At 44.3% G+C, this 11,947-nt stretch overlaps 1 protein-coding gene across 1 annotated transcript in view; it reads left to right on the top strand.

The window, feature by feature from the left end:
* Positions 1-521: 521 nt before the first annotated feature.
* Positions 522-11,947, top strand: part of AGPS (alkylglycerone phosphate synthase) — a 63,147-nt gene continuing 51,721 nt past the window's right edge. Inside the window, exon 1 of the mRNA XM_015422447.1 lies at positions 522-755. Within this exon, the coding sequence (XP_015277933.1) occupies positions 556-755 (200 nt within the window). The 5' untranslated portion in view covers positions 522-555. The remainder of the gene's footprint in view (positions 756-11,947) is intronic.

Genomic DNA, 11,947 nt, shown 5'->3' with positions numbered 1-11,947 from the left:
GACAAATTGGAATAAAATCTCCTCAAGGGCTACCTACAGGGGGGGTGGGAGAGGAGTGGGTGGGACAGCCCTTAGGAAGAGCCACTCAGAGCCAAGATGCAAAATGTAGAGCTGAAATTGGATCAGGTGGCCGGTAAGATCAATGAATGGCAGCAAACTAGCATGTAAATGCAAGAGTTAACAAAGAGATGTGAGAATGAAGCTAGAGTCCAGCAGACACTACAGCTAAGTACTGTACCCCTGAAGCTATTATTGGGGAGGTTTGGCTCGAAGACCCTGCAAAACTGACTTGAGGGAAACCATAAAAACCACGGGACGCCACACCTAACCTGAGGGGCGGGAACCAGATCCGTGGGGCGGGGCCAAAGACCAGAGGGCGTGGTTATTCTTCCCCCGCCCAAGCGAGGCGGGGAAGGCTGGCGCGAAAATCACCGCCGCATACCCCGTCAACACGCACGCGCGAGCGCGCGAGCGAGGGAGAGACGTTGGTCAGGGGGAGAGCCTATAAAAGTCGGCTGGGGCCGTGCATGACCTTTCACCCGACGCTGCTTGACGATGCAATGCGGAAGTGCAATGGCGGCGGCTGCGGGGCCGGGCTGTAGTGGAAGCGGCGTCGCCTCCTCCGAGGCCGCGGCGCGTCGGAGGCTGCGGGTCCTCTTGGGCCACCTGCGCAGCGCTCCGGAGACCCACCTGTCGGCCAGTCAGTGTCGAGGGCGGGCGGCGGCGGCTCCCCCGAGCACCCTCCCCAAGAGACGGTAAGACCCCCGGACGTGTGGCTGAGCAGGGACGGGGGGAGGCCACCGGACCGCTGGTCCCGGAGGGGCCGAGGCGGAGGGATGCTGTGCTTGCCACGGCAACCAGTGTGGCGCGGCCGTTGAAAAGCTCTCAAGAGAGGGGTATTGATTAAGGCCGAAGTTTGTTGGACGGGAAGAGGAGACTTTGGGAAACGGCTTCATTCAGGCTTCTCAGGTCACTGGTAGAAGCGGCTCCCTGTAAAGTAAGCCCTCAAGTTCTGAAGTGCTTGCTCCCGGGTTAAGCTGCCCCCGTAGGAGTGTAGCTGAAAGGTGCAGTCCTGAGAACACCTAACTGAGAGCAAGCCCGATTGTTAATTGAGTTATGTTGCCTTATCTCCCCTAGTGTAACTGTGGCTAGCAGAGCAACAAGTGGCAAGCCTATAAAAACGAGATAATGGTCAAGATTTAAAATAGCACCCAAGATACAAACAAGGCAGCCAGGTTTGCTGAAGCAACTTGTCTTCCACCAGATGTCCTCTGAAATAAAATGCTTTTGAGTAAGCATGCATAGGGTTGTACTGGCAGACCACCTGACCCAAAAGTTAATCTTCCTTCCCTATTTCTCAGAGGTCTTGTTGATGACAGCATGGATACTTATTTCACTATGAGATACAAGCTAAATGTGATGTGTGGCCTGTATGCTGAATAAGTGTGGCTATACAAAGATTACCAACTTGACCCCAAAAACCTCTGTTCAGAAGTAAATCACAGAAAGTTACCTGGATCATCTGGAGTAAGCATAATGCAGTTGATCATCATAAGACTACAACTGTGTGTTTGTTTAGAGAGAAGTTCAGTTGGTCAGCCTTGGGTCCTGCGTCTAGAAGCCGGGTGTTGGATTTGTAGGGCTGTAAACCTTTAACTCTGATGGTTTGTGTTCTGAAAATCCCAGGCTTCAGTGAATTTTGTCCCTAGTTCATGTAGCTGTAGGTCAAAGTATGAATGCATTCTGGTGTGCTTCTTGGTGTTGAAAAAGTGTTCCACCTTTGTAGATGGCATTTGAAACAAAAGCAAAGAAGTAGTAGTTGAAAGTTTCTGGTGATCTCCTGATGAAGAACTCGTGGTCTTCTTCACAGATTAAGACCCAAATCTTGCACTGTGCAGGAAAGATGCAGAAGTCAGTCTCCTCCCATCTACCTCTGGTATGTTGCACCAGAAGGGCAAAGAGTGGATGTCCAAATGGCTTGTGCAGTTCACAAATTTGTAATACTGAATAGTTAAGGGGGAGGAGGTGGTGTCCTTGAAGTAGCAGTGATACATAGAGGTAAGTCAGCAACTGCAACAGGGTCTGCGTCAGAGGCAGGTTGGAGTGATAGTGATAGTACTTGCTAGTCCACTTTGGGCAGTAGTGGTTCTATTCAATAGCAGGTTGCTTGAATAGGGGTTAGGTTTGCCCCTGAGTAAATAATAATCACACAGGCAAGGAGGGGGAGAGAGTTAGAAGGCCTTTCCTAACACTGACTCTGAAACTGGCAGCACTGGATTATTTTATTCATCTTGGTTTTGCATAAGTTTAACATAAGCCTTCATATTTTTGCTAAGTAACTGCTGGTGCTGCAGAGAATTTTCAGTAGCACTGTCAGCAGGTGTTAATTGCAATGATGTGATGCTACTGTAGTAACTGGGTTTATATGGGTGGACTGGAAATGGCAAGAAAGTTGGAGTATCCATCTATACTTGCAACTGAATCAAGAAAGGAGGAGATTTGTGTTGCAGACATGTGGTAAGCACCCACATTCTCTGAGTATGAGATCTCAACATTCCAGCTCCACAGGAAGGAGAAAGAGCATTATTACGCCACTTAGAAGTGTGTCTCATGTATATATTGTGTGGGATCTTATCCAGTATCTGGTATGATAGTTCATCTTTGAATTCAGTCATTTGACAGAAAGCATGACCAAGGGAGGCATCACAAACCAGATGTAGGCTGCGGTCACATGGAGCATTTGCCGCGCTGACAATATGGATGGTAGGCGGATTTTCCGGGCGCGATCACACCGCAACATCTGGGAAGTGTAGAGCTCCCGTGGCTAACCCGAGGCTTCCCACCGAAGATACGGAGTAAAAAAACTAGTATCTCCGAGGTACTAGTTTCCGGAAACCGCAGGCCAAGGGCGGGCGTCTGATTGCGTTTCGGGTGGACTTATGTGGCATCCAGTGCCCGTCTCCGCAGGTTGCGCTACAGCGCCCAACAGCGCATGCACTTCTGGGCCGCGCTGCAGGATACCCATCTGTTCGGCATCTTCCCCCTAACCACGGGACCTAGACTGGGCGTCCGTGCGTTAGTTTCCTCCGAGGCAATTAGCCACGCCTCCCCCCCGCAATATCCGGCCCGTGTGACCGGGGCCCCAACTACTTAGTTTCTTGATTTGCTAGCATTTATCTGAAGTATGTGTTCAACTGGCTGTGGAGAGATTACCATGGAGAGATGTTCAGAAAGGAAAATAAAATGATGACACAGGGCTCCTGTTTTAGGGTGGAAGTAGATCAGGATCCCCGAGTTCTTGGTATCCCAGATCCATGCACTGACTACCCTTTTCCTCCCATGGGAGGACGAAGTGTGTGTGCACATGAAAGCTTACACCTTGAATAAAACTTTGTTGGTCTTAAAGGTACCACTAGACTAAAACTTTGTTCTGCTGCTTCAGACCAACATAGCTACCTGCCGGATTTTATCAGCAGCTGTTAGAGAGGGCTCATGTAAGAGCTGATGGCACCTTAAGATCTGAAGAGTATCAAAATAGAAGTTTGATTTCTTCCTTGCCTACAGGCTATGTAGCTGCTCTGCTGGATGTTCCTTCACAGGACCGAACCTTCAAGCCATCTTCAAATGTGCTTGTGAAGCCATCACTTCTGTTTATTAACTTATCTAATGTTGACTGTGGAGCTGCGGTGGCTCAAGTGGTTAAGACGCTGAACTGCAGGCTGTGGAAGGGCAGTAGTTCAGCAGTTTGAGACCCGGGTGCCGCATGATGGAGTGAGCTCCTGTCTCTAGTTCCAGCTTCTGCCAACCTAGCAGTTGGAAAGCAAGAAATTGCAAGTAGATAAATAGGTACCACTTCAGTGGGAAGGTAACAGCGTTCCATGCCCCTTGGTGTTTAGTCATGCCGGCCACATGACCACGGAAATGTCTTCGGACAGCGCTGGCTCTTCGGCTTTGAAACGGAGATGAGCACTGTAACCCTAGAGTCGGATTCGACTGGCTTTCGAGCAAGGGAAACTTTACCATTAATGTAGACTAACCCCTTTATATAGGAATAGTATTACTTGTTTATATTGTACTTAGCAAACTGCTTGCACTAAATCAACAATAGATGGTGATAGTAACAGCTTGGCAAAAGGTCCTAAACAGGGAACAAGTATATGTGCAAAGGCAGCGTACTATCAGAAGCATTGAAACGCTTTAACTGAGTAAAACAGACTAAAATCCTTATTTTAAAGCAAGTGGTTTAATTTTGCTGAATTATTTCAGCTAAATTAAAGCTGATTTCTGAAGTCAGCTTGAGTGTGGGTAATTATTTTAAAGTGTCATTCTTGTCAGGATGAGTGCAGTTTCAAAAGGACATGGAGTTACCTGGATATAGTGGCCTGTTTAAACTGTTGCGAGCTAATAATGTAGTTAAGTTTATCAGCTATCTGTATGCTTTTGGATATAATGAAAAACAGTACACTGGTTAGGTATATTTTATCTCTTGAAACAACTGAGCCATAATAATTTAAATATCAAACCTGCTGTCCCAAAGGTTCATAACGACTTACAAAGAAGCGTTAAATGCATGTGTAAAAATCCGTATTCAGTAATGGCTGCTCAAAATCAGATCAGTATTCCAAATGATACTCTTCAAACATCATTTAAAAGGTCTCTGAATTTAAAGTATTTTGGATGTCCTGCTAAAGGCTAGCAGAGAAGAAATCTTTCATACTACTTCTGGCAGGGTATTCTGTAAAATAGAAGGTGAATCAGAGCAGGCTTGTAATCTTAGGGGCAAAGCAAACTCTCCCAGTGGAGGGGACACTCTGAAAAGATAGGTGGGCAGATCTAAGTTGACCCACTAGTTCATAACCGGAGATAAGATGATCATTCAAGGATATGGGTCTGGCTTACCAAGGACTTGTAAGGATAAGAACTATACTGAACCTGCAAGAAAATGTGTGAATAATGTATGGCCAACCAAGGCTACTATTAGTAGTAGTGAAAATAGAGCTGGGTGTAGGGGAGCAAGAAATGGGCCTTCTCCTATAGCACAGTAGGTCAGGGAATGTTTATAAAGCCTGACTATTTCATGCCCAAAAGCATGTTTTCCATGCTGAGAAGTTCTGACGTTTAAATTTGACCGTGGTTCAGAGAAATGCTCATCTTTTCCCCCATGGTGACTTTGAGAGTCCTCGAAATGAGTTGAGAAGATGTCGTCCTTCTCACGAGGCTTTTCGTTGCCATCCAACTGATCGATAGGGTAAGAGCTTCTTGAACTATCTTTGAGCGTTGTCTTTGCTAAGGAGGTGCCACAGGAGGTGGTGGCGGCTACAAGCATAGACAACTTCAAGAGGGAATCAGATAAGCATATGGAGCAGAGGTCCATTGGTGGCTATTAGCCATAAGGTATAGATAGGGACTCCGGGGCAAGTGATGCTCTGTATTTTTGGTGCTGGGGGAGTCAATAGTGTAAGGGCTCGTAGTGTCCTGGCCCCACTGCTGGACCTCCTGATATCACCTGGTATTTTTGGCCACTGTGTGACAGAGTGTTGGACTGGATGGGCCATTGGCCTGATCCAGCATTGGCTTCTCTTATTTTCTTATGTCTCTGCAGCAGCTGTTCCAGCTGTGGCCTATGCAGAGCTTCCTGATGGTCTCTCATTTGAAGTAGGTTTTGGTGACTTCTGCTTCAGCTGCCTTTGCCCCCCTTTCCTGACCTTGCTTAGTCTCATATTAAGAATACAGGCAAAGAACATCTTCTCTCTCCCTTATCCTCCACCTCAGCATGTTGCATTCACTGAATACAATCTGGATAGGCTATGAAGTGAGGGAGCCTGTAATTTCCCTAGTGATTTCAGTGAACTTATTTGAGCCTGTCCAGAGCACAGACAATAAACCTTCATGTAATCAAGAGTTTGGGTTCAGGTATGGCATTTTGTACTAAATCCTGTTTAAGTGTTTCTGCCTTTTTGATAGACTGGCTGATGCATAAGCAGTGGCTTATACATGTGGCGATTCAGTTGTTCAGGGGAGCTCTGATGGTAAAAGAGCAGTAATCCTCTGATTTAGGTAACTTTTTCCTGTTAGTTTGGGTCTTCAGAATGTGAGGCATTGTTGTCCAAGATGCGTAATAGCATAGGTTCCTATGAATCACAATTGCTACCACCCCAGAAAGTAATCCATAGGGGTTTTTACAGTTCTGACCCTGTTGTGTAATAAAAGGTTCATTAATCTTTCATATATGGGATTCAGTATATTCTACGTATTGCCCTGCATACAATGGTGCCCAAGCGGAAACATAAACAGACTTAGCACCGTTCTACATGCACCAGATCTTGTGCAACATGACCTAGAACTTTCTTCCCTGTATATCACAGTGCCTAGACATTAATTGCCCAAGACTTGCAGAAATGTAACTGGGAATACAATAAGTTTGATCTAGCGCAAGTAATTGCCACAACTTTTCTTGCATTTCTGCTTGTGCAGGAGCTCTAGAGCAAGTAGAAATTGGTGCTGGGTTCAATGTTCAAATATGCTGCTAGTACTTCTAAGATGCCTGCTTTGGTCCAAATATAACTTTCTTTTGTTCACCAACAAATTCCTGTTCTCCATTTTCCGCTGTTTCTCCCCCCCTCCCTCTCTTGGGTGTCCAGAACTAAGGGTGTGACTACATGATATGCCTGATTTGTGTTGGGTCACAGGTGCATGACTAGGCTTGCAGTCAGACATACTCTGGGGGAAATCACCTTGAAAAGCATTCATTCTCTCAGTGCTGTGAGTGGGGGAGAAGGAACTTCCAGTTTCCCTCCTGCTCTGCTCTTGCCTGCAGTCATGGCAGCAGAGGGTCTTTTTGCCCCTTTGCTCTGGATCCATGTGCCATAGAAAGGAGATGTGGAGCAATATTCCCTCTAAGCTGAGTTAGCGTGAGCCAGCTCACAGTTTTTTAGCCTCCGGCTCACACATTTTTGTCTTTGGCTCCAGAGCAAACTATTTTATGCAACAGCCAAATCACTCGCTCACAACTTTAATACCAGTAGCTTGCAAAGTAGAATTGTTGCTCACAAGACTCCACAGCATAGAGGGAGCATTGATGTGGAGCCAGAGAAAAGGGGCAAAAAGCCCCCCCCCCACTCTGCTGATGAAAATGGCCTGGGAAGGAAACCAGAAATGCCTTCTTCCCCCTCACAGCGCAAAGTGAATGAGTGCTTTTTAAAGGTGAGTTTCTCCACTGTATGTCTGCTTATGAGTCTTGCTTAATTCATGGGAGGGGATAGATAATCCTGCTATCAAGAAAGATCTCATCTCTTATATGTTGGTGGGCAGCCAAGACTTTAGTGGCTAGGCATTGGAAAAACAGTGTACAACCCTCATGAAATATGTGGTTTAATAAGTTATGGGAATACCTGGTCATGGGCAAAGTATCAGATGTTATTTCCTTGGCAGAGAATCCGGTGTTTCATTTAGATTATTTGGAATGTTGGGTTTCCTTTTCTTGAATATATGGAAAGACATAGTAAGCTTAAAAAGGCACTTCCTGATAATTTGAAGGTTATAGCTATATATTGAATAGCTGTTTGGTTTTACTGCTCTTGTGTTTTTTGTGTTTGTAATTATGTTGTTGTTGTTGTGGTTCCCTAATAGTATGTGCTACTATAAATTGTTACATTATAGAAATAAAAGATTATTATAAACAAACAGAAATGAGTCTTGTCACACACCATGACCTAACATGTCAGACATATTATATAGTTTGGCCCAAAGATGCATGTGCTAAGGTGGTATAGGGTACAGTAGTTTGCAGCTCTCTTTCTAGTATTGGGTGTATTTGTGATTTTGTTTATAGAAAACAAAAGTTTTTATAAATACATAAATATCCCTAAAAGTACAACTTTATATGTTAAATTATAAATGATGCATGTTATATTAAAGTAGTAAATAAGTTTAGGCTTGTTCAGAAAGTGTTGTGTATATTTCAGTTTTGCCTCCCTAAATTTTTGAACTTTTCCTAAAAACGAGAAGAAAAATTTTCCATGGTTTCTGAAAATGGCATATCTCTATTTTGGTTAATGTTAAGTTGGTGTGCATTGGTTGTCTTAACTATTCATGCAGTATTGTTTGAACTCTACCAACTGAGCCATCATATCCGGCAACACATGAGAGAATGTCCAGATGATCTTCAGCTGCCATTTCCTGGGCCCGAACTCGTAACACAGAATTCTAAATCAGCTTTTGCAGGTTAAATATCCAATTCCATGGATTCTGAGTAAAGTGGGATAACAACATTTTTTATAGGGACTTTTTTCCCACCATAGAGAACAATGGAGGGGATGGAGACAACCTGTTTGGGGGCCCATAGAATTGGGCCCCTGGTCCAGTGTTCTTGAAACTTGGTGGGTACCTTGGGGAGAGGCTCCAGCAGCTACCCTGCGAGTATGGAGCCTCTCCCTCAAACCCCCTCTCCTCCAGCTCCCAGAATATACCCTATGTTTTTGCCATTGACTTCAATGGCTCATAGGATATAATGGAGCCGAAATTGACATTCAGCTCTCCAAAAGACTCCGGGATCAGCTGGTACTAGTGAAATTGACATGGGGGAGTCTTTTTGCCAGCGGAAATTGATTCGGCCTAATCCGAATAGGGCCTACATTTTTTATTTTTTTTTATTTTTTTTTGCACACCCCTAAGTTGGTTAGTGCTGGGTATCTTCAATGGGAAGTTGCTTGGTTCATTAGCTGAGATTCATGTTTGGCAGCTTCCTGGTACAATCAGTTTTTTCTTTCTTGAGAAACTCCTTGCCAAGCAAGCATGTTGGTTCTGCAGCCTTTTCAAAATTATTATTACTTTTGTTGGATGGTTAGCTTGGTATAAGGTTTAGACTGCATTCTTCTTAAGTTGGCTACAGTGAGAATAGCAAACTAAACAAACAGCTTCCATTAGTGATCCCAGGACACTTCACACCAGTGTTCCCTCTAAGCTGAGTTAGTGTGAGCTAGCTCACAGCTTTTTAGTCTCCAGCTCACATATTTTTATCTTTGCTCAGAAAGGATGGCTCCAAAGCAAACTAGTTTATGCAGTAGCCAAATCGCTCACTCACAACTTTAATGCCAGCAGTGCACAAAGTTGAATTTTTGCTCACAAAACTCCACAGCTTAGAGGGAGCATTGCTTCACACTTGATGTTATAAAGGCATTTACGGTCTTCGGTTTTAAAATCTCTTTCCACTGTTAGCGTGCAACCCCCCCCCCCCCCAGCATTTACTTTTATGTGGATTTTGACAAATAAGAGAAATGTAGGCCTGATAGCTGCTTGAATTTGTAAGAGACATTCTGAAGGTTAGCAAGTGCAGTGGCTAGTCATGAGGTGAATTTATGGTGAGCCACTTGTCCAAAAAAAGCAACAGCCTCGTCATTCAGACTCTTAGTGTGGAACTCCAGGAGGAGGTATTCTTGAGGGTGGTAGAGGAAGTCCTTCCTGTGGAGTAATCTGTTATACCACAGAGGCTGTATAACACATAAAAAGAATTTCAAATATTAAGGTGGGTGTTGCAAAGCTTAAACATGGAATTAAAGAAAGCAGCAGTTGGAATGCAAGATGTGCATCCTAATTTCTGATATGATGAAACACCATTCAGCCCTTTTTATGAATGAGCTAAGCACTGGTGAGTTGGTTTTATTGCTAGCATTGGCCTGTACTGTACAGAAATCTTAACATTGAATCTTCTGAATAAAAGGGGTTGACGGCCTCATTCAAATAAATGAAAATATTGCCACCTTGTGAATGTGCCCTACTGTTTTGTAGGTCATCATTATTTTTCTCGCTCGAGAGTATTTTTGTCTCATCAATGGGTTGTGAAAAATAACTGTTCCTAGAATCTCATTCTGCCCTAATTGTTTCCTGGGGGAATGAATGAGTGAATTCATATGTGGAAAGCTTTCTCTGCTTATGAGTGAGCATGACGAACCCTGCCTTAAATGAAATGGCCAGCATAATTTGTAGAGCTGCCCTATGGTTCTTCTGTGTTGGCGGGTGGGTTAATGTTGATGCAGCTACTTTGAGATCTTCTGCTTTTCTGACCAATACATTGAAAGAAAGAAAAAATCTTGAAACTAGAGAACCTAAGGCAATCTGTAGAGCCACCCACTGGTTACAGAAAGGTACGCTAACACCCTTAGGTGAGCTGTGCCTGGAATAAGTCCAAACATAACACAAGCAAGAACACAGAAGCAAGCACAACGCAGCTCCTTTGGTTGTATGCATCACTGGAGTGCAGAGTGGTATAGGACCCCTTCAGCCACCCTTTTGAGAAGAGATTGGATCTATACCCCACCCTTCACTTGGAGTCTCAGAGCAGCTTACAAACTCCTTTCCCTTCCCCTTCCCACAACAGGCACCCTGTGAGGTAGGTGTGGCTGAGAGAGCTCTAACACAAACTGCTCTTTTCAAGAACACCTCTGACAGAAACATGGCTTGCCCAAGGTCAGGTGTCATTTCCTGCCGGAGCGCACCGGAGCGGCACTCCAGCAGGAAGGAGCCCAGCTCCCAGCAGCAAGGTAAGCCTCCCCTCGTGCCTCTCCCCACCCGTCAATGTGGATGGGCAGGGAGAGGCCTTCGGAGCCCTCCCCCTCCCATGCGTGCTTCTCCCTGCCAGCCGATGGGAACAGGCAGGGAAAAGCCTTTGGAGCCCTCCCCCCTCCTGCGCACGCCTCTCCCCACCTGCCAATGCGGATGGGCGGGAAAAGGCCTGCAGAGGCCCCCCCATGCCTTTGTGTGTGTCTGCCCCTCTGTGTGTTTGTGTGTGTGTGTCTGCCCCTCTCTGTGTTTCTCTCTGCCCCCTGTGTGTTCGTGTGTGCGCGCCCCCGCCATTTATATTAACAAGGTATAACAAGGAGTAAATTGTTAAGTATTAGAGTAGCTGAGCTCACACTTCATCTGAGACTGGGATTTAGTCTCCATATTATTGGCACCTACATATTATTCAATAATCCCTAAAGGTGAGTTTTTGTCTTAGTTGTAAGCTTATACTATGTTTTTCAAACAGGAAAAAGTGAAGTGAAAAATATAAAGTGAAAAACTCATGTAGTTTCTCCCTGCTGATTCTTGTGTATCTAAGAAAAGTAATTGATTTTGAAAAGAAGAGTTTTACATCTCATGTCTTCCAATGTTGGACAAATTTTTATTTATTCTTCATTTAGAAATTTATATTCCAGCTTTTCTCATGGTTGAAGGTTGCTTATAATAATAGTTAAAAAGTTTCTGTTAAAACCAAAAATAAAATAGCAAACACCAATTTATTTATTTTAAATTTTAAATAGCAAGGCAATATGATGTAGGATGGTATCAAGATTCTTTTGGTGGGGGGTGCTGCTGACAAGCCCATGCACTCCAAAGCACTGATAAAGTATCACCCCACCCCACCCTGAAAAAGTATAACATACTGATATGGGTGTGTGTGTTTTGCAATGTTTTATCAATACAGAAGTATACATGGATGGAATTAGAGGTATGTCAACTGAAGGAACTGAATGCTGCAACAAGTTGCACATACACAGGTATAATTCAGCAATTTTTAAAAGCAGAACAATGGAGAACTCATAGTGCATTAGTTGCACTTTGGTTTCAAGGGCAGGTAGTTTAAACCTTAAGATGCGGAAAATTTTGGAAGCATCCTTACAGAAAGCCAGTACTGACAGTGTATCTATGAGGGAAAAAATTAGTAGAACACAATAGTATTGGTGACTATGAAAGACTACTCCTTTAAATATTATTTTTTTAAAAAAAAATCTAGAAAACATGTATGCCACCTTCCCAAAGACCTGCTTAATAAAACAGAACCAAACAAGTCGTTAAAAACAAGACAGGACATGAAAGCAGCTTCAAGAAACGTTGATCAGCTAACATGGGCCAGAAACAGCCCATGGAATCAGCTAAGAAAAATGGAACACTTACTTAAGCCTGGGTA

The sequence above is a fragment of the Gekko japonicus genome, unplaced genomic scaffold (assembly GCF_001447785.1).
Source record: "Gekko japonicus isolate JY-2015 unplaced genomic scaffold, Gekko_japonicus_V1.1 scaffold1172, whole genome shotgun sequence".
NCBI lineage: Eukaryota > Metazoa > Chordata > Lepidosauria > Squamata > Gekkonidae > Gekko > Gekko japonicus.
This window is presented reverse-complemented; position numbering and strand designations above follow the sequence as displayed.